At 36.4% G+C, this 23,671-nt stretch overlaps 2 protein-coding genes and 1 non-coding gene across 3 annotated transcripts; 1 reads left to right on the top strand and 2 right to left on the bottom strand.

The window, feature by feature from the left end:
* Positions 1-1,627: 1,627 nt before the first annotated feature.
* Positions 1,628-8,307, bottom strand: LOC113770734 (agamous-like MADS-box protein AGL62). Its single transcript, XM_027315304.1, has 2 exons — positions 7,785-8,307; positions 1,628-1,869 (listed from the first exon to the last, which is right to left on the bottom strand). Exons 1-2 carry the CDS (start codon positions 8,305-8,307, stop codon positions 1,628-1,630), a joined length of 765 nt encoding a protein of 254 aa, XP_027171105.1.
* A 9,019-nt stretch (positions 8,308-17,326) lies between these two features.
* On the bottom strand, positions 17,327-17,800 carry LOC113770725. Its single transcript, XM_027315292.1, has one exon. It carries the CDS (start codon positions 17,798-17,800, stop codon positions 17,327-17,329), a length of 474 nt encoding a protein of 157 aa, XP_027171093.1.
* Positions 17,801-22,052: 4,252 nt separating this feature from the next.
* On the top strand, positions 22,053-22,159 carry LOC113753128. The gene has a single exon (XR_003464977.1). It is a non-coding gene; the product is annotated as a small nucleolar RNA R71 (small nucleolar RNA).
* Positions 22,160-23,671: the final 1,512 nt, after the last annotated feature.

Genomic DNA, 23,671 nt, shown 5'->3' with positions numbered 1-23,671 from the left:
CAATTTGAGAGTTGGTGCTCGGCACTGTCACAGTACAAGCACTTTTCTGATTTCCTCCAACAATCATTTTCTACATGATTGGACTTGCTACAGTAGCCACAACTAACTTGAGGAGTCACTGCTTGACCACCAGAGGGTATTCCTCTCGCTTGACCTTGCCCAGTGCGGCCTCCTCTTGATAAGGCCCTTTTTCGTGCTCCAGTGGTCATCAATCTGCTCGCTCCTCTTCCCATTTTAGGAGGTGGGACACTCTTACTTATTTGTCCAGAAGGATGACTAGGAGCGCCCTTTTTCTTGGCATGAAAGTTCCTAACTTGCAACCTTGCATTTTCGACGCTCTATGCTTTCTCTAGGGCTTCCGTGAATGTAGAGATTTGGATTGTTGCTAACCCCTCTTGAATCTCCACATTAAGTCCTTGTACAAAACGCCTTATCCTTCTCCGTTCATTAGCCACCAATTTCGGAGCGTACTTAGAAAGTTTAATAAATCTCCCCTCATAATCGGCCACGCTAGAAGCCCCCCGTCTCAATTTTATGAATTCGTCCTTCCGCTTCTATTGAATCAGGGGCGGGAGAAATTTCTCATTAAACTCTCTTATAAAGTTTTCTCAGATCCAAGGGGTTTATACTCTTTCCCATTTTTTCCTTATCACATCCCACCAAGCACGTGCTGCACCCTTAAATTGGAAGGCAGCGAAGGCCTTTCCTCAGTATAGTCTAAGACGGCAAATATATTGGTTATTCTCTCTAGCCAGTTTTCCTCTAACTCGGGGTCAGGCCCTTCAATAAATTTAGGTGGAGTAAATTTCAAAAATCTCTCCAAAGTTCTATCCTCTCCTCTATTCTGAGCCCCGAGTTGGTTAACAGATCTTGGACCCTGTCGCTCTGCTAACCATTCTAAGATATCCGTCATTCGGTTAATGGCAGTAGCCACTTGGTCATCCTTTTCGTTCACTTGCTCTTGGCTCGGCCCAGTTGCCGATCCTTGATCATCCCCTTGAGTTTGGGGTTGCTTAATCCCACGCCCTCAAACCCTACCACTCCTTCGACCGTCCATGATTCTAATTATGTTTAGATGCAAGAATAAAAATAATTCTGCTAGAGAATACTAAAAAATAAAAGCCAACATGGGAAACATTGGAAATAACAATAATTAGCATATATTAACATTTGAAGGTTCGTACAATTAGCAAATCATGGGGCATTTACAAAAATATAGCACACAGGTGCCACAAAAGTGCAATTAGTCATGCAGTACAAGTCAAGAGCTTTACAAGCATCACCCCAACTAATCTCAGTTACAAAAATCTAAAGGTTCAGCATTCTTAGCCTAGTTCGTATTCGAACCGCTAGTCTAGATCTCCTCCTTTGGGTCCTCCTCAGGAGTGCTCTCATGAGCCGGGCTATCGACGGTTTCTATTACCTCTTCTATCAACATGGTGGTGTCAGCTAGAATCCCAGCGGTCCGATCCCGAACCTCCTTGACTACCCTAGTCAGTCGAGCCCTAGTCCTCTGAAACTCGACACTAGCGGTCTCAGCTCTAGTCCGCTCATCTATCACCGTCCCCTCGAGTTCCGAAATCCTAGCACCCTGGGCATCCACCATAGCGTTCATCTCCTCAATCTCCTAAAATAATGCCCTATTAGTAGCCACCAACTGTCGGCGCTCATCATCAATGGACAGAACAAGATCATTAGGGTAGGCATGTGTCTCCTTACAAGGGCAACGAAGAAACCTAGTGAAAGGCGAATATCGGACACGAGATCCTCCATCCAGAACTCGATACTGGATAGGCCTAGGAAACTCTACGTGACCATTAGCCTCTCCATTACCATTAGCCGCATGTCTTCTATTTCCGTTCTCCATTCCTACAAAACAACCATAAAACTCACGGTTAGAAACTTAAAGTCACTAATTTACTCAAACATCAACTTAAGACATAACTAAACTATCTCATTCCTATTCTCAAGGGTAAAACCCCTAAAACATCTCCCAAATAGATCTCTAAACCTAAGCTTTAATACCAATTGTGATGCCCCCACTTCTCCCTAGGGCGAATCCAAGGGTATCAGCGGAACGCCTGCCTAACTCTCGCCAGAACTCGATACAAGTCAAATTTAAACTTAAGGATAAACAACCAATAATAAAAGTCGAAGTAAGGAAAAGTCGCTTCCTTAAATAAATATTCAAATCTTAAATCACAAGTTTTCAAAAATACATCAAATCTCCCAATAAACACAACCACCATAAGTCGACTAATCAATTACATTCAAAATTCTACTCATAAAGTAATCAAGTTGGCTTTCCAAAAGTCTTTCCATTCCGAGCTCCTGTTAAGGAAAACAAACTAATGGGATGAGTTAATGCTCAGTGAGACCAAGAAAAGCATGCAAACATATAGTTCAAGTAACAATAACACTTATACATGAAATAAAGCTATAAAGTTAAGGTAATTTACAATTAATAATAAAACACAATCAATAAGGATACGGGAGCTCTAAGGAGCTAGATTCCTTTTGCTTTGCCAAGGCTCGATCCAATACCTTCACGTGATGACACTCCGTCAACCAGGTAGGTATTAACTCCGTAGAACTCCACTTACTTCAAAATCCCGTTCACCGTTACACCCTCTTTTTCGGGCCCGCATTTTAGTTATAAAAGGCGACATTACTCGAGGATGCCAAACGAGATCTCAAAAGATCAAACTTTATGATTTTCTCATGGTTCACCAAGTTTATCGACCAATCCCATGCCGGCTCGATTCACAAGGTTAGCCAATGAGTTTGGGCGTCCTCCACGATTACAAGTATAAGTCGATGAGATTCACTCCAATCGACGTCAAGTCAAACACAAGTATAATTTCAAGTATGAGCAAGTCAATTATCTAACCAAGTAAAAGAGAACAAGTGTGATAAAGTACACACTCGACTCGACAAGTTCAATTCACATATTTGACAGGAAGTATTTCAAGTATTATATAACAAGTCATACATTTGATACTCATCAATTCAAAACAAGTGAGTAAATAAAGTCTTTAGTTGTCCGCTCCGAGATTCCCTTCAAAATCCTCTTGAGCGCCCGAAGAAATAGTGATCAACCATCACTCACATATACTCACAACCACTGATCATTCAAAGAAGAAAGTACATTCGTTTAAAATTTAAGACAATGAGTTTAATCCATCAAAAATAGAGATTTAAAAGTGAGCATTTAAAGTCACAAAAAAAACGTGTATCCTCCATAAAATCGGATTTAAAACGGATTATCAATATCAAAAGGATGTGAAAAGTTCTTAAAAGCTCATTTCCTATGAAATCGGAAATTTTCAGCTTTACGTGACAAAACTTAGAAAAATTGTATCTTGAGTTTGGTATGTTCAAAAATGGAAAACTTTATAATCTTGGAAACTAGACTAAAATTACTAAAACTTCCCAGAAGACACTTTTCCAAGATTCCAACTAGAAAGCCTTCAAATTTCAGTTCAAAGTTGCAGTTTCAAGAAGATAGGACAGAACCAGTCTTGGTTTTTCAGCAATGTTTGGAAATTCGAAAAAATTCACAGAAGAGTTCCAAACCATGTTTCAAACACAACAAATAGAACTAAATTCGGTGTTTTGAGAAACAAGATATAACAGTTGGAAGTTGACTGGTTTTAGCAACCTGTTCATAAGATTTTCCAGTTTCCAACTTAAACACAGTTTTGGAATCAGACCATATCTAACTCTACGCAAGTCCAAATTGAGAATGGTTTATGGCGTTAGAAACTATGTTTAAAATGGTACATTTCATTACAAGACATCGTTCTCAAAATCTTTTCACAAGTGGGACAAAAGCAGCCACAAGGTGAAGCTTCCCAGTTTCTCTCGGACAGACAGGCATAACAGGACATTCTAATTTGCCGATTTGCTACGGTTTACTCAAAACGAACTAGCAGGGGAATTTTATACCGTTTGAAAGCTCTAAATGTCTAGTTTTGAATGCCACAAATGGCACTCAATTTCGACTTTTGTACAAAGAGTTGTGTTCAGACAAATTACCCCTGTCCGGCTACCCTGGTAACCAGTTTCCAGATTTCAAACTTCCTCTAAAACTCAAGTTTTATGTAACCATTTGAAATGATTTTTGAAAGAAACTTTCTACACAGATAATACAATATATATCAATCAGTTTAGCATCCATATAATCAACAAAAATTCGAGTTCAAAGCAGGACAACAAAAAAATTTCGGCCAGCTCCCTCTCACGGCTTCCTTCAATTTTCTCTCCACTATCAAACCATAATCAAGCTATATTCACATAAACATCAACATCTACCTCATAGGTCACCTCAAGACTGCTAGCCTAGAATTTAAAACATGATATAAGCTTCCTCAAGTCCTCTAGCCTACTATCTTGATTAGGGTTTGAAGCCGATGAAAACTAACCATCAATTTTTTTATAAATGGAAAGATTAAAGGAGGTATGAAGGGTTACCTTCCAAGCAACTAAATCCTAGATGTAAGTGAGAGTTTCCTCCAAGATATCACCAAGAAACTCCACAAGAGTGCACCTTTCCTCAAGCTAGAGTGAAATTCCAAGTGGGTTGATGGTTGGATGTTGATTTGCAAGCCAAATTGAAGCTGGGAAATGAAGTTTCTTTCTTCCCTTTTCGTTTCTTTTGGTCGGCCGAGAGAGAGAGATGGTGAGGGAGGGTTTGGTGTTGTGAATCTTGTATAGAAAGATTGAAGAAAAGTAGCTTTAAGTTGTGTAAGAAAGTCAACTCTTAATAGTAGCGAAATAGTGTTGTGTACTACCACTCCCTCTCTTGTTTATTACACTTATGCACTAATCCTCCAAGGTAATTCCTCTAATACTGTAATTACTTATACTTACTATTAGTCTAGTACAAAATCCTTGAATCTCCAATTAGTCGTACCGGCACAACTTTAAAGAAACTTTCAACGCGAGCGTGATATAGCGAAATTCAAGGGAAATTCATGCAATACTAGTATAATTAAATAACACTAGGACAAATAATTATAAAAATGACTAGATTAAGAAATAAAACATGAGTCCTCACACATTCCGTTTGTTTTGACGGCCAAATTACACGGAATGACACAAACCATGCATTTTGGTTAATTCAGTGACATTTTCGTCTAAAAAAATAGTTTAATAATCTAGACCAGTACAAGTGTACAGTTTATTGACATTTAGTGCAATTTGTGAAATTTATAATTTTAGGTATAATTTTTTTAATGACCTAGACCAGACCAGAAATTAGCAGAATTTATAATTTTACTTGTTAGATAGCAATGATATTTTTATAATTTTCTTAATTTTATTAACTTTTTGTATTGATTAGTAATATACATACATACATATATGTATGAATAATGTAATTTTGTAGCATTATTATATATTTTATCTTTTATATATTTTTCAAAAATCAAAATTTGTAGGACTTACCCTCCACATCTCTGGGTTTTTGCCTTACTTGGGCGGACATAAAACGTCTCACCCAATGCTCTCGCCTTTTAAAACATTGTTTAATGGTAGGGAAACACACATTCAACATCTTAGTCATAGGATAGGCTCTTATTGCAAGGTGACCATACTTCTTTTGTGCCCTGATATTAATTTCATAATATTTGCCAAAAACAAAAACAAAAAAAAAAAGACAAAAAGGCCGTTGTTGTAGGCTAATTTCAATTAACCGAAATGCTAAAATAAGTGGGTCTAATTGGATTTATTTACATACTTTGCGAAATTGAAACGCATATCGGACTTGTGGATCATTTGCCCAAATTAGGGATAAACCACATGCAATGTGCTACCCATAAAATGACTAGGTTTTAAAGTCAATGAGAGAAGAAGAATAAGATCTAGATTTTTTGTCATACTTCTTATGATAATCGCCACTGCATCGTCTAGTTTTTTGACCATGTTTGAATGCAGAACGTAATATATTCACAATAGCATTCAACATAAAATTACACATGGTGAAAAAATAGAGTATGGAATAGAGAACGAGAAGAAAGGATAGAGGATCCGAACTTGAAGAATAGACAGACTAGAGAACAAGAAAGCATGTCAACTTTTATTGTGCATGTGGATTTTTTTTTTTTAATAATAGAAGGATGATGAAGTTACTCGACACAAGGGCCTCTCTTGATCAGATGGAAGAAGAATTCCATCTGAATCTTCTACCCGTATACTTGTGTCCCATTTCAGTCCATCTGATTTTGATGATCCAAACTAGCAAGTTGGTTGCAAAATATGTTCAAGATTCACGTTCCTGAAACACTGGATAGTCGATAATAAACCTTACTCATACCTTCCAGCTCAAGAAATGTAAGCTTAATTGATGGTTTTGACATTATAGTATCACTTTCCTGGTTGAAATTGTTCTCATTTTTAGTTAATCCTTTTATTCTCGGCCAGCCGATGTTAATTAATGAAAATCCCAAGAGTATAAGTCACCTCAAGGTATTTATCTGATATGAGTCCCATCCGATTGGCATAGGGAATACTCCAATTTAATGAAAATTTTGTAAGAAGTTTCTTCGTGCTTGCCTATAGAGCAATTTGAATCGCTTTATTGTCGTACTTATTGTCTTAAAGAGAAAATGAATTATGTTGAAGAAGTGTTTTATGTTTTTACAGTTTCTTTTTGGTTGAGTTGCATTGGAGATTGGAGAATTAATGACAATTTATGGTACTATATCGTTTTCACATGATCTTTGTTTTTTTTTTTTTTTTTGGATGAGGGTTTTCTTCAGCAAATTATATTTAATCGGATCCTTGGATCAACATGTAGGACACAATATGAAATTTGTTAATATGATTCTTTAATTTTTTATTTTGAAAAATTAAACTATAAAGAGGGCCCTCACCTTATGGTCCAGCCTTCTCTTGCTAACATAAGAAGCGAGTAAAGACGAAAAAATCGTTCACCCAACAAATGTGGTGCAGGTCAATCAAATCCTTTAAAGGGCAAGTGTTTGCCCGATGGCCACCCAAACTATTCGATTTAGTCATTTCTTACCAAAACATAAAAGTTGTAGATAATCACAACAACTCAATCTGTTTTTTTCATTATTTCAACAAAATGGAGGCAATTAAGGGAAAAAAGTGGGCGCAATTAAAATAATAAAAGTTATTAATTAAGTCATTTATGGGAAGAACAAAACCTTGACTAGACAGATGAGTTTATATTTTTCCTTATGAATTATGTGATGGATTTGAAAATCAAAAGCCTTTATATATGGTTTTTTTTCACATTGTGCATAGGATAATCCAGAAGAAAAACAGTGTAAAGGAAGAGAGAAATTAATATAGTTGAATATAAGGAAAAAAAAAGATGTTATGCTTTCTATATATTCCTCCTATTTATATGGATGGAAAATTAAATTTTCATAAAATTTCATACTTCAATCAAGTACCAGTGTTTCATGATCAATGAGCAAAGGGAAAAAAAAACTTTATCAAAGATAAATAACAATTTTATTTATGGTCTCGATATCAAATGCATTACAACCTTATAACTGGATGCACTGAACACAACGAAAACTTATAGCAATCGAAAACTTTGAACTAAGGTTTTGCCCTGACACATGATTAGGGCACCTTATTAGAAGAGATCCATGCAGCAAAGACTTAGAATTACTTTGACATAATTAAAAAAAAAAGATACATGAGAATAACTCAAGAGTCGAGACCACAATCCTTTATATGTATTGAAAAACTTGCAAACATAGCTAGGTAATTAGGGGAAATCCATTAGGGTTTAACTTTGGAAGGACCTTTTATATTTTTCAAAACTACATTCTCAAACAAGAACTGAGATATGCCTGCTGCCATGATCTGGCTCTTAACTTCATCCTGAACCTTCCTTTTAAGCCCTTTCAGTGCCTTCTCCAACTTCAGAAGTTGCTCCAGATTCATCTCTTCAATTGGAGCCTGCCACCAATTCTTGTGCTGGCCTTCTTGTATCATCTGAACAAGAACTTCTTCACATTTTTTGTTGGCTTCCAATTGTTTCTTAAGGTTGATAATTTTATTGAGCTCAGAAATGTTATCACCATGGTGATTGGCAACAACATGGTGATCAGTGCCACCGTGGATGCTAGGTGATGCCTTGTTTCCAAGGAACTTATCAATGACAGATCCAAAAGATGAATGACCAAAAGCGTAAGCCTTTTTTCCAGGCGAGAACACCAACAGAGCAAGTTTTGCACCATTAAGAGTGCAAAGTTTGCTGGCTTTCATGAAAAGGTCATTGCGACGCTTTGAGAAGTTATCAAGGAGATTGTTCTTTTTCCCCATTTCAACTACAGGAACCTTTTGGTAATCTCTAGTTAATTTTTTGGCCGTTGACGGGATTTTTTTATATCAATGTAAGTTTAAATCCGATTTTATACCCATCGACCGCAAGTATACATGCCAAAATCGTAATGTAGGGTATGTATTGAGTCGATCCCACAAGGAGCAATTTAAACAAGTACTAGGCCCTTATTTTCTCTATTATTTAGACTTATAAATGAATTTGAGTAGAGAAATTATAATGCTATTGTCTATAACTCTAGTTTAACAAATGCTAAATGCAAATGGATAAATTTCACTCAAGAATGAATCTAGGGATGTAGATTCCACTTATGGCGTAAACAACACAAATGAATAGATTTACCTCTTGTTATTATTCTTGTTTAACCAGGGATTCATTTCCAATATTGCCAAGCTTTATTCTCATGATAAAATGGCCTAGAGTAGTCCAGTTTTCCCTATTTTCATGGTGAAAAACTACTACTACTCTGTTTTCTTTCATGAAATGCTAATTAATCCACTTAAGTGTATCTCTATTTTCATGAATATCCAACTTAAGCTCTACTCATGTGTTTCCATTGTTACTACCAATTCTCATTGAATAATAACAACTATAAACATGCTATTGGTGATCAATCAATAACAAGTAATTACAATTGTACAAATAGACAAGTTAATACAAGATATAACAAATGTAAATCACATTCAATTCATGTCATTTTGCCATAAATTTCATCTACTCCCTAGATAAAGAAGTTTAGCTATTCATGAATGATATAACAATCAAACTCACAAGTTTATTAATGCAAAATATCATAAAGTACAAGTACAAGAAAGATAAAGAAAAACTTAGCCAATTAATGGTGAAGCCCTCAAATTTCTGCTATGTCTTGTACAAGATGATTACAAGTGAAGTCTCCAATTGCTTCTTCAAGAACTTCTAGCTAGAGAGAAAATGTTACAAACTAAAAAACTAGTTACGTATGGTCCTCTCCTCTTTTTCCATGGTTCTCTGCATAAAAGGTGGTAGAAAGGCACCATTCTTTCTCCTTCATGATTCCAACAACTCAGATTTTGTAAAGAAAGTCAAAAGAAATGTTGTTTTGACTTGTCAATAATTCATTTTGTCTTCCATTATGTTGCAGGAACATGTGCCACCGAATTCTCTCACCCAAGATAGCTGGAAAGTTGTGTGAAAAGTGAGAAAAACGGCTGCGCCACTTGCAGAAGAGAGAGACAGATCCGAGCCCGAATCATTGCTGATCCGAGGACTTTTCTTTATGGATCCGAGCTCGGATCGTCTGACCTCGGATCCATTGCTCCAGAAGTACAGACGAGGGCTCGGATCGCCCTTTGTTCACACGGATCCGAGATGGTCAATTTCCAGTTTTTCACTTCTTTCCTTTTTCTGCATTTTTGCTCCTAGTTTCTTTTGTACTTTATCCTCTGGACGATCCTTACATTTCCTTCATCTCGTGCATGAATTTCATATATCAATATCCTTCACAATTTCACAAAATTAACGCATTAATCCACTCATTTATCAAGTTTTGAACACTTAAACAATATTTAAGCAATTATCACCAAAAGAGTTCAAATGTGACAGCCCCACCTCCCCCTAAGGCGAACCAAAGGGTTCGGCGGACCGCCTGCCCAACTCTCGCCGGGACTCAGTCACCTCAAGCAAAATCGGGAAGACCACAAGAACAAGTATAATAATAATCCTAAACTTAAAGCAAACTTATATACATATCTATCTCAAAAGAAAGTACAAACTCAAATATACAAAGGTTCTTCAATTCTTCAAACACCCAACCCGCTAAACGCTAAGGCGAGAACCATTACAAAGTTCAAAGAACTAGACTAGGCTAGTCTATACGGAGCTCTCGTCCTTGCTCGCCTTCCCCTGCTAAGGAAAACAAAACTAAAGGAATGAGTTAAAAGCTCAGTGAAGCTCCAAACACATAATTCAACAAGGAGTCCAAAGCATTAACCATAGATAACCAATAATTCAAGAAACATTTATAATATGAAGTGGTAAGAACACATTCATTAAAAGGATACGTGCTCACATGGAGCCATTCATTCATTCATTCTCCTTTTATTTCCTTATTCCTCCAACTATTGGAAAATGCATTTTTTGTAAGTAAAACCCTTCATTTACATTACCACTCGTTCATTCATTTCATTTCACCCCCTTCTGGACGTTGGCCGGACTCCACCCGACAGCAAGGTAATATTCGAGTATACCAAACATTCACCCAGGGTCACCAAATTGCCCGACCGAGTCCGCTTCTGGCTCGAGTCGATCGGTAACGAAGGGCAGGGCCCAATTCAGTCAAAAGGTTTACATTCATGCACAGGTAACGTTTAAATCGTTGCATCATTGAAAATTTTACATTCTTTTAGGTCGAGTGCGGTAAAGTACACACTGACCTAGTAAAACTCGTTTTGGAAATCATTGAGAGCACTTAACACATTATCAAACATCCACAACAAGCCATATAGTCAATAGAAATACAACAAACTAGGAACACTCACCTATTTACGCAAAATAACATTCAAAATATCCTTCTGGATAATGCTCTCAGTCACCGATGAAACCTAAGATTAAGCAAGAGAGAATATTACAGTGCATCTAGCAAAACAATTAGGTGAAATCGAAGAAAATCCGACTAACTACGAGTAGAACGTATAAAGATGACATTAAAAGTGAAAAGAGGGCATTTGGATCTGAGAACGGAAATAATTAAGGGTTTCCCAAATCAAACACAAAACTAAACTAAAAAGGGTGGTAGAAACTTCCAACGGAAAACACTTGGACCAAAGACCAATCAGAATCCAGCTAGATAGGCTAAAGGAAGATTTTGTTTTCCGTGAATCTTCTATTTGACTCAAAATCCACATATATATTCAAGTAAATATTATATTACAAGTGTCTTGATAAAAATTATGTGAAAACGGAGGACAAAATACCTTAATTTCACACTTAAAACATTACTTGAAAGTGGTTTTCTCGGAATCCTAATTCATACCTCTTTATTTTGGTAAGGGAGTAAGTAAACATTTGAAATTTCAAATTGAAGAGGTATTATGTTTTCAAATGGTAAAACGGTTATGATATTCACCAAGCGAAAATATATAAGTTCAAATAGAGATGTAGCTCCTCGAACACCCTTCGGGAGAACTGATGTAGTTCTCAATGAAATGCGTCCAACTCGATACAAAAATCACATTTCTAAATCCACTCTAACTTACTCAAATTACCAGAAAATAAACGGACAGCATTTCCCTTTAACCACTTCACTTTCACCCTACCATCAAATACCAATTCTCATAGCAAGTAATCACAATCACATATAATATATTGGAGGCTCTTAAACCCCCTTAAAGTACAACCAATTGGAAGCTCAAGAACCAATCATGAGAAAGCCCCTAAATTAAAACCCTAAAACTGAAATTTCCGCACAATTGCTGAAATTTTCCGCAATTAACCACAATTAATATGCACAAGCTTCATTTTATACCACATCAATCTATCATTCCATAACCAACTAACACTAATCTTATAAAATCAGAAAATTTTCCAATAAATCAGAAATTGATCCAACTTTATTTAAAATCATGAAATCCTCTACAAAATAGCATAACTAACCTCTACCAACCACCAATTAACCATTTTTAAAGAAAGAGATACTTTCTTATCCAACTTACCTCAAACTCAAGAAAGCTAGCAACTTAGAGCTTCTCTTTCAAAAATCACTCCACCAAAAGCTTTAATCTTTCTTATTGTACACTTGTATGGTGTAGCTTTCCATTTGGCTGGCTAAAACTCAAGATTTAGGCAAGCAAGTGAAGTGAAGAAAATGGAGTTTTTCCTCTCTTGTTTTCTTTCCAAGACAGCCGGCCAAGGAAGATGAAAAATGAAGAGCAAATGCAGCCAAAACAAGATAAGTATGGGGAGAAACAACTGGACAAAGTTGGCTGCCGAAGCTGCCACGTCACAATCCGGCCGGATTCAAGGCAGTGGCGGATCAAATTTTTTTCAAATCCCTCAAGCAATCCGGCCAACAATCCGGCTGGATTTGGTCCAAAACCTTTCCACCCAAAATTTTTCTTTCCAAGCTCAAACATTGCGCTCATCCGCTCTTCCAACAAAGATATATATAGTCTCACACAATTACACTTGATATACACAATCACACATTCATATATATAGAATGAAAACCCTCCTTAGAAATGGATAGCAAAATGTTTTCATTTTAAGAGAGAAAGCGAAATTAAACAAAAATGCTGAGAATATGTGAAAATTTTAGGGTTCTTACATCAAATATGGCTTTAATCTTCTCAAAACATACCAAAAGTTCATGCCAAACTTGTAGAAAATGTACGTTAAATATTCTCTTATCAAATTCCCCCACACTTGAATCATCGCTTGTCCTCAAGCAATTTCACACATAATTTACTACAACGATTCAAGAGATAAAACAATATGCGTACTTTTGTTAAATTTAGTTTCTCAAAACCTAGAAACCAATCATTATGCCAATTCTCAGATTACACTAAATACTTATAATATCCAGTTAAATAAAGATAATTATACCTTAATTTTGACAATTTCAACTCAATCTCTCATCCTATCCTAATTTCACGAATAAGTAAATCACATAGTCAATTCTATGGCCTTTCTCATCATATATCCTTCAAAATTTTCATAACTAAGAGGGATTTATTTATACTTCATTTTACTTAAATAGTGACAATGCCTTTTTACACGAAAATCGACACTTTTAGGTGAAAATTCCCGGTTACTCAACATTTCACTCATTCAAATTGCTAATCATACTCTTAATTCCAATACCTTTTTACGTGAATGTCGACATTTGTAAATGCCAACCCCCGATTACTCAGTATGCGAATCATTGGAGTAGAAATAAATTTATTTTTATATATATATATTTTTAATAATAATCTCTTCCATCTGAGCATAATTAAGATGAATCTGGTCTTGTTATGACTATATCACTCACTTACTTATAAAATTAAGTAAAAATGAGAAATATCATTAAACCTGCAAAATTCTAAACATAATTTTCCTTATTTAACCGAATATACTTTCTAAAATGTAAAAATCCTAATTGCATACTGACTAATTCCAAGTCAAATAAGGACTAAACTTTCCAAAATACATATAACATTTTATCCAATGGAAGAATTAGGCACTTAAAATTGAACATTTTGGCCATTATTGGAAAGAATTTGCGATGAAATATTGCAAAATATTTTAGAAAAATTTTGACAAAGTTTTCCCATATAAATAGATAAAACTCCCTGCCAACAGCCTCAATTTCAAGAAAATTATCCTCATGACAATATTTCCAAATATGATTCCAACATTTCTAACCCATAAACAACTAAAATCATGCACTTCAAAACACAATCACCCCATAAGATAAAGTAATCCCTCCCCCACACTTAAAATTCACAATGTCCATATTGTAGAGGAAGGTAAAAGAAACTAATACTCCCCTCAAAAGAAGTAGTGATGCAATTTGAAACCACGATCATCACGATCATCCAATTTCTACTAGCCAAATTCTGCATGAAGGGAAAAATATATATCCATAGAGAGTGAGACCATTCCAGAAGTTTTAAGAAAAATAGAAAAATAACAAAAAGTTAACACTAAATCGAAAATAAAAGATGAAAAACTAAATTCAAGCTGAAAAGAGAGTAAATTATGCAGAGGGGACGCCAAGCTCAATCGCTTTAGTGCTGTCGCCCTATTCACGAGCTGCAGTGCCGCCATCCTCACGATCTGCATGCCCCTCATCGGGCATTGGCTCAGGAATCGGTGTAGGGGAGCAGCGAATGTGGAAATGATCCTCGATCGCTCGAAGACGGCGATCATGCTTGTCTAGTCGCTCCGTCATCAGCCACTCTGTCTGATCAATGCGCTCCATGACCCGTGTCTCCATACAGCAGATGGCATTGAGGACCTCTTGCCACTTGGATCGCGGCAGAGGGGGTGGTCGTGGAATGGGAGGAAGGAGAGTCTGATGTGCCTCCGTCTCTTGAGCTTCCTGGTGTGGTTCAGTGTGAGGTGGAGGCTGAGCGAAAGTCGATGCTTCTCCAACATCCCGTACTAGAGAAGCTCCAAAATCCATAGGAATACCCAAGGACCTGAGTACTGAGGCATTGACTTCCTCGGCGGCTCTAGTAACACTGGCTCGCTCGGTTCCCAGAGGAACATTGAGTTGCTCAAAAATAAGGGAGAGCAAGCGAAGGAACCCAAAATAGGTTTCGCCAGCCTTCATGCGAGCTGTGGTCCTCATATAACTGATAATAATGCTTGCCAGAGGAATACCAGTCAGCTGCCGACCGACACCATTCATCATCTTATCCATGAAATAGAGGTCACTATTGCAGAGCTCCCGTTTACCAATCCTTTTGGGTACCACATTGAAGGCGAAGAGATAGAAGATCAGATGGTACCTATGCTCAAAGGAATCGGCGTACACAATGAGCTTCTTCGAACTTCCTCGCTCCCGATATTGACCCTTAAGACGTGCCACAGATTCTTCCACTTGCCATGGGTCACGTGCCTTGAACTCATGGTCAATTTCACATCCTCTCCTTCGTCCTTTAGTTTGACGATTTGGGCGATTTTATGTCGAGTGAGAGCCACTCGCTTGCCTCGAACCCAGGAGACGATGAGGTTGCCACTGTGGCTCTGTTTGTCTTCCACATTGACGTAGAACTCCCGGACCAGATTGGGATAGTAATGTTTCGGCACATTTAGTATAGTCTCCCATCCAAGTCGCTTGAATGTCGTGGAGATCTTGTAGTGGTCATCCACCTCCGGGGCCAAGTGTTTTTCAATTATGATCTCTTTGTCTAAACCGGTCTCGTACCATTGTTGATTTTCAAGCAAAGTGAATCGCATGGTATCATAGTCCGAAGGTGGCTCCTCATGGCTGGTAGATGCCCTCTTACGTCGGGAATGAGGCGGTGACTCAGGTGAAGGAGATTCCTCCACTGGCGACTTCTCATGCAAGGAAAGTGTGTGTTCTTCACTTGAAGAAGGTGAAGGAGTGCGAACACGGGCCCGTCTTGTGCAAGCCATGGTGTCTATATAAAAAACAAAATCACTTCATATCAGTAACAATCTCACTCCTTGGAAATATACGAGAAGTAATTTGAGAAAATTTCGGCAGAAGTTCCCCTTATAAAATGAAGGAACTCCCTGCCAACAATCAACAAATTTAAGCAAATAATCTGCTTAACACATTCTCAAATCCACTTTTAACATTTAGAAGATATATTTTCAATAAGGATATCAATCCTCACATGATAAATCCAAATGTTTGAGAGGTAAAGCCATTTGCCAGAATGGAATATTATCTCAATGTAAAATGGACTATCAAAGACAATGTGCTATAAAGTTAAGCCTTAAACATCAATTGAACACAACATCTTCTTATACATTACTAAAAACATTCTCAATTCAAACAATTCTCAGCTTTTGGCAATTTCTCTCAAAGCAATACATAACAATCCGCTATACTTAATACAATTTATCATCAATTTGCATAAAAATGAGGTTCATTTCATAAAAACAAATGCAAATTATCCAAAGAAACAAGAAATTGCAAGCAAAAGTACAATGTCCTTTCATGAGAAAAATTATACAAAATTATCACCATATTAACAAATTTCTCAATTCTAAGCAAACAAGCATTTCTAATGACATATATTAGCACAATGTAATACTATTATAACAAGAAATTTCAACATATATGCATTTCCCTTTTTATGCGAAAAATTAGAAAAAATATAAATTGGGAATTGTAAAATATCCAAGAAAATTAAGAATTGTTACCTCAAATGTGTAGAGTGATGGTGAAGGTTGATAATGATACAAAAATGGAAGAGAAACAACTCAAAATTCGCCCCCGAATTGATAAAATTGAATTCAGCCTCTTTTCTCTGATTTGATGATCAAAAGCTCCCAAATTGTTTTTTTTGATGTGAAATTGTTGAGGGTTTATGACCAGAAAATGTTGAGGGATTTTTTATGGTGAAAGATTGAAAGATTAATGGAGAAAATGAAAGATTAGAGGAGAGGGTGTAGGGTTTCGGTGAAATAGGAATAGGAAAATCTGGAACCAAGCCCTCGGTTTCTTTCTTATCGCGAACCGATCCGAGCTCGGATCGGTTCTGGCAGCCCTCGGATCCGCCACTCCAGATGTTCAGACGAGCCCTCGGATCCTACTAGAATGCACGATCCGAACTCGGATCATACCCAATCATGGCTCGGATCCTGAAGGCTCGGATCCGTCTCACCAGAAACATAGACGAGCCCTCGGATCCTGTTGAACAATTTAGGATTCGAGGTCGGATCTCCAAATTTCGCCTTTAAACCATAAAAGATCCGAGGTCGGGTCCGTCTGGGTTGAGTCAGATCCGAGCTCGGATTTGACATTTTCTGCAACAATTTCAGAAACTACAATTTTTCAAACTTTTTCTCCCTTTTCCAACCAATTCCAAATTACACATTGGACAAACTTTTTATCAATTCCAACTCCCCACGCAAATGTAATATACCATAAACACTAAATCCAACCTCTCAAAACACATCAAATACATCTACATTGCAAATCGATGGGTGAGATTCTTTGATCATTTTTGCATTTTTACACCAAAATGGCACCTTTGGGTATGAGATGCACATCAAATGAGTCCATGAGCATTTATAAACATGTTATCACTGAAACTCACTTGAATACACTGGAAATGCAACATCGTATCTATGAATGGGAATTCTAAACAGTTAAAACACAATTTGGTAAGAAAACCTCTCTTTTTACGCTTGTTCTTCAAATGCACCTCCAAGATGGATGTTGAAACTCAGATACCTCCTACAAACACATGAAAACACATAACTACAATATTATTATTGGGTTGCCTCTCAATAAGCGCTTTGTTTAAAGTCGTTAAGCTCGACTCTCCTACAGCTTCTTTAACTCTCCATTATGTTTCCTAAGGAGTAAATCACGCCTTCAGGAACCCTTTCTCTGGCCAAATAGAGCTTCAATCTTTGACCATTCACTTTGAATGGAACACCATTTTCTCCTTTTATTTTCACCGCTCCATAAGGAAATGTGCAAACTATTTCAAATGGTCCGGACCATCGAGACTTAAGCTTTCCAGGGAATAGTTTAAGTCTTGAGTTAAATAATAAAACCTTTTGCCCTTCTTCAAGATGCTTCGGAAGAATATGTTTATCATGCCAATATTTGATCTTCTCTTTATAAATTTTGGTATTTTCATACGCATGTAGCCGGTGTTCCTCCAATTCACTTAACTCAAATAGCCTCCTTCCACCTGCAAGATTAAAATCCATGTTAATTGCTTTAATAGCCCAATAAACTCTATGTTCAATCTCTACAGGTAAGTGACAAGATTTTTCATAAACTAAACGATACAGCGACATCCCTAAAGGTGTCTTAAATGCCGTTTGATAAGCTCATAGTGTATCATCTAGCTTTGTAGCGCAATCTTTGCGTGATTTAGTCACAGTTTTTTCCAAAATGAGCTTTATATCTCTATTAGTTAGTTCCACTTGTCCGTTGGCTTGAGGATAGTACGGAAGTAATGTCTTGTGCCTGCAGCCATATTTAAACAATAAGAAGTCAAGTTATTTATTACAAAAATATTTTCCTTTATCACTAACTATGGCCTTTGGGATACCAAATCTGTAAAAAATGTTCTTTTTAAGAAATCAGAGTACAACCTTAGAGTCATTAGTAGGTGAAGTGATTGCCTCTACCCATTTAGAAACATAATCCACTGCTACTAAGATGTACTTATTATTAAAAGAATTAGGGAATGGTCCCATAAAATCAATATGCCAAACATCAAATAACTCAATTTACAAATATGAAATTAGAGGCATTTCATTCTTTCTAGAGATGTTACCAGTTCTTTGGTATTGATCACAACTTTTAACCTAATTTATAGCATCTCGGTACATAGTAGGCCAGTAAAATCTAGATTGCCATACCTTTGCTACGATTTTAGTTGTATTAAAATGACCTCTCATTTCAAGAATATGATAATACATTAAAATACTGTGTACCACTTCCTCCGGAACACATCTTCTAATTATTTCATCTGCACAGTGTTTATAAAAGAATGGTTCCTCCCAAAAATAATGTTTAGCATCATTTAATAATTTTTTCTTTGGTGAAAATTTAAATCACTTGGTATCACTCCACTAACTATAAAATTAACTAAATCAGCATACCATGATGACTTTTGAATTACCATTAAAAACTCATCTGAAAATTCTTCTTTAATGGATGAATGGTCTTCTTGAAGCATGTTTTTCAGTCTAGAAAGATGATCAGCGACTGAGTTCTCGGATCCTTTTTTATCTTTGATCTCCAAATCAAATTCCTGCAATAATAAAATCCATCGAATTAGTCGAGGTTTTGCATCTTTCTTATTTAAGAGATACTTGAGTGCTGCATGGTCGGTATAAATGACGAGTTTAGATCCTACTACGTATGATTTAAACTTATCCAATGCAAATATCACTGCTAGCAACTCCTTCTCTGTTGTTGCATAGTTGACTTGGGATTCATTTAGCATTTTACTTGCATGATAAATGACATGAAGTCTCTTATCATGTTTTTGCCCAAGAACAGCTCCAATTGCAAAATCACTCGCATCACACATCAATTCGATTGGCAAGCTCCAATCCGGTGATGCTATTATAAATGCGGAGACAAGTTCCTTCTTCAACCTATTAAAAGCAAATAAGCACTCATCATTAAAGTGAAAAGAAACATCTTTTGCAAGTAATTCACATAAAGGTTTAGCAATATTGGAGAAATTCTTAATAAACCGCCGATAAAATGTCACGTGTCCAAAAAAGCTTCGAATGCCTTTCACATTGGTAGGTGGAGGCATTCTCTCAATAACCTCTATCTTGGCTTGATCTACCTCAATACCTTGTGAATAAATTTTGTATCCTAGAACAATACTCTCACAAACCATGAACTGACATTTTTCCCAATTGAGTACAAAGTTTGTTTCTTCACATCTCTGCAAAATTAGATCTAAATTGTTAAGACATTGATCATAAGTAGATTCAAATACAGAAAAGTCGTCCATGAAGATTTTTATGATTTTCTCATTAAAATCAAAGAAAATTGCCATCATGCAACATTGAAAAGTGGTCGGTGCATTACACAGTCCAAAAGGCATTCTTCGAAATGCAAAAGTGCCGAAAGACAAGTGAATGTGATTTTCTCTTAATCTTCCGGTGCAATGACTATTTGATTGTATCCGGAAAAAATTATCCAAGAAACAATAAAATTCATATCCAACCAATCTTTCTACCATTTGATCAAGAAAAGGAAGAGGGAAATGATTCTTTCTAGTAGCTGCATTTAGTTTTCTATAATCAATACAGACTCGCCACCCAACCACAACTCTAAAGGGAATCATTTCATCAGTTTTACCACGTACTATGGTTATCCCTCCTTTCTTTGACACTACATGAATAGGAGAAATCCAAACACTATCAGAGATTGAAAAAATTATACATGCATCCAACCATTTAAGAATTTCTATTCTTACCACTTCTTTCATATTTGGATTTAACTTTCTTTGAGTCTCAACCACCGGTTTATTTCTTCCAACAAAATCCTGTGCATACAAATAATTGGATTAATTTCGTTGATATCAGAAATTGTCCATCCTATAACCTTTAAATGCTTCCTCAAAACACGTAAGAGTTTTCCTAGTTGTTCCTCATCTAGTGCAGTATTGACAATCACCGGCAATGTCTCATTTTCTCAAAAAATGCATATTTGAGGTGTTTAGGGAGCGATTTAAGCTCAAGCAGTGGAGTTTGCTCACACGATGGTGGAGGTAGCCCTTTACTCAACCCTAACTCCTCATACGCATTTCTCCTTTTGTAAGGAACCTGTACCTGCAAAATTCAGTAATTTCTTCAGCTTGTTCCTCTTGTAAGCTTACACCATTAAGACAAAGTTCAAAAGAATCATCATCAAGATTAACTTGACTCATCTCTAATGCCAATTTATCACATATGTTAACAGAGTAAACATGGTCAGTAAAACAGAGATATTTCTCTACTTTACTCAAATCAAACTCTACTTCCTCTTCACCAATTTGGAACTTGAACCTACCACGTTTAACATCTATTATTGTACCTGCAGTGGCCAGAAATGGTCTACTAAGTATAATAGGTACATTGATATTTTCCTCCATATCTAAAACAACAAAATCAACAGGAATAATGAATTTCTGTATTTTAATAAGCACATTCTCCAATATACCCATTAGATGTCTAATAGACCTGTCAGCCAATTGCAAGAAAATGTTAGTACGTTTTAACTCTTTCAATCCCAATTGCCTAGCCACAGTTAAAAGGATCAATGAAACACTCGCACCAAGGTCGCATAGTACTTTAGAGAATTCTACATTACCAATAGTACAAGGAACTATGAAACTTTCCGAATCTTTCAACTTTGGTGGCAATTTATTTTGTATGATGGCACTACATTCTTCCGTTAATGCAATTGTCTCACTATCTACTAATCTCCTTTTCTTAGTCATTATCTCCTTGAGAAACTTTGCATATGAAGGAATCTGCAAAATAGCATCAACAAAATGAATGTTAATATGTAATTGTTTGAAAATGTTGACAAACTTCTCAAATTCTTTGTCATTTCTCAAAGGCATCAATCTTTGTAGAAATGACACCGGTGGAGGAATTGGTATTGTCTCATCAATTTGTGGCTCGCTTTCTTCCACCTTGTCTTTCCCTTCAATTGACTTGTTATCATCTCCTAACTCACTCAACAATTTGTTTTCCCTTCTTTCATGTTTTATCACATTTTCAACTACAGGTGGCTCACCCACTTCCTTACCACTTTGGAGGGTAATGGCCTTCACATACTCTCTCGGATTCACCTCAGTCTTGCTAGGTAAATCTCCTTGGTTGCGATTGTTAACTGCATTAGTTATTTGCCCTAATTGGACCTCAACATTCCTGCATATATTGGTGAGTTGGTCCATCCTTCTCTTAATTCTTTCAAACTGTTGAGTAGTGGCACTAACTAGCTTTTCAATTTTATCATTTGATACATTTGCTAACTTCTCAATTGCCAATTTCCAAGCTGGTTTAGATTCCAAAAGTGATTTGCTTCGGTTGAAAACCCGGTGGATTAACTGGTCTTTGTTGGTTCTCTTGATCCTTCCATCCAAAATTCGGGTGATTACGCCATCCTGGATTGTAGGTATTGGAGTATGGATTATTTTGAGGTGGACGGTTGTAATTGTTGAGATATTGAACCTGTTCGCTGCTAGAGCACATAGAATCATCATGGTCTCCTCCACAGTTAATACAACAAGCAACAACTACTCCTTGATTAGAACTAGAACTAACTTGCCTTTTAAGTATCTTAACCACATTATCCATCTTTGCACTTAACATATTCAAGGTATCTACTTCAAGCATACCTGCTGTTCTCCTTGTATTACCTCGTTCGTTGACCCATTGGTAGTTATTAGCAGCCATTTTTTTAATCAATTGTTGAGGTTCCTCGGCTGACTTTCCCATCAATGCTCCTCCCGCTGCCGCATCTACAAGCGTCTTTGTTGGATAAGTGAGACCATTGTAAAATGTTTGCACTATCAACCAATCTGGTAAACCATGATGAGGATATCTTCGTTGTAATTCCCGATAGCGCTCCCAAGTTTCGTACAATGTCTCTCCTTCCTGTTGAGAGAAACTAGTTATATCCATTCTGAGTTTAGCAGTTTTTCCAGGTGAAAAGAATTTATTAAGAAAATCCTTAGCTAATTCAATCCAAGTAGTAAAAGTGTTTGGAGGATGAGATTGTAGCCAAACCTTGGCCTTGTCCCTTAGCGAAATGAAAATAATCGAAATTTAATTGCATCATCACTAACACCATTAAACTTAATTGTATCACAGATTTCAAGAAATATTGACAAATGAGAATTTGGATCTTCGGTAGCATTACCTCCATATTGAGATTGTTGCACCATTTGAATCAGTGATGGTTTAATCTCAAAATTATTAGCATTTACCGTTGGCCTTGCGATGCTAGTTTGAGATTCCTATGTCCCCGGTAAAGCAAAATCTCGTAGAGCTTGCCTATTTGGTTCGTCTTCCGCTATTTCTTTCTCAAACGGTAGCTCTATCAAAATTTCCTCTATCGGCTGTCAAACCTTTTGTTCCTCTTGCTGTGGTGTATCCCTCCTTTGTCTACGAAATATCTTCTCAATTTTTGGATCGAAAGGTACAACTTCTTGAGATATCCGGTGCATACACTACAACAGAAATAAGAAAGATTATGCAACTTTTTTATTTGTCAAAATTGATAAAATATAAGATTAACTATAAATAGCTTAACTATCAAAATTAAAGCTATCTAAATTAATAGAGATTATTAGGCCCTAATATTGCCGCTCCCCGGCAACGGCGCCAAAAACTTGACGAAATTTTTTTTTATATCAATGCAAGTTTAAATCCGATTTTATACCCGTTGACTGCAAGTATACAGGCCGAAATCGTAATGTAGGGTATGTATCGAGTCGATCCCACGAGGAGCAATTTAAACAAGTACTAGGCCCTTATTTTCTCTATTATTTAGACTTATAAATGAATTTGAGTAGAGAAATTATAATGCTATTGTCTATAACTCTGGTTTAACAAATGCTAAATGCAAATGGATAAATTTCACTCAAGAATGAATCTAGGGATGTAGATTCCACTTATGGCGTAAACAATACAAATGAATAGATTTACCTCTTGTTATTATTCTTGTTTAACTAAGGATTCATTTCCAATATTGCCAAGCTTCATTCTCATGATAAAATGGCCTAGAGTAGTCTAGTTTTCCCTATTTTCATGGTGAAATACTACTACTACTCTATTTTCTTTCATGAAATGCTAAGTAATCCATTTAAGTGTATCTCTACTTTCATGAACATCTAATTTAAGCTCTACTCATGTGTTTCCATTGTTACTACCAATTCTCATTGAATAATAACAACTATAAACATGCTATTGGTGATTAATCAATAACAAGTAATTACAACTGCACAAATAGACAAGTTAATACAAGATATAACAAATATAAATCACATTCAATTCATGTCATTTTGCCATAAGTTTCATCTACTCCCTAGATAAAGAAGTTTAGCTACTCATGAATGATATAACAATCAAACTCACAAGTTTATTAATGCAAAACATCATAAAGTACAAGTACAAGAAAGATAAAGAAAACCTTAGCCAATT

This window comes from Coffea eugenioides, chromosome 1, assembly GCF_003713205.1.
Source record: "Coffea eugenioides isolate CCC68of chromosome 1, Ceug_1.0, whole genome shotgun sequence".
Taxonomy (NCBI): domain Eukaryota; kingdom Viridiplantae; phylum Streptophyta; class Magnoliopsida; order Gentianales; family Rubiaceae; genus Coffea; species Coffea eugenioides.
Note: the sequence above shows the minus strand (reverse complement) of the source record. Positions and strands in the feature narration are given on the sequence as shown.

What these genes read in the sequence shown, in the direction of transcription:
- LOC113770734 (XM_027315304.1), bottom strand. Translation starts at nt 8,307, where the DNA reads ATGGGGAAAAAGAACAATCTCCTTGATAACTTCTCAAAGCGTCGCAAT. An exon ending in AGTTTTGAAAAATATAAAAG is followed by an intron (nt 1,870 to 7,784) that starts GTCCTTCCAAAG and finishes GTTGTTTTGTAG; the next exon opens with GAATGGAGAACGGAAATAGA.
- LOC113770725 (XM_027315292.1), bottom strand. Translation starts at nt 17,800, where the DNA reads ATGTCGCTGTATCGTTTAGTTTATGAAAAATCTTGTCACTTACCTGTA.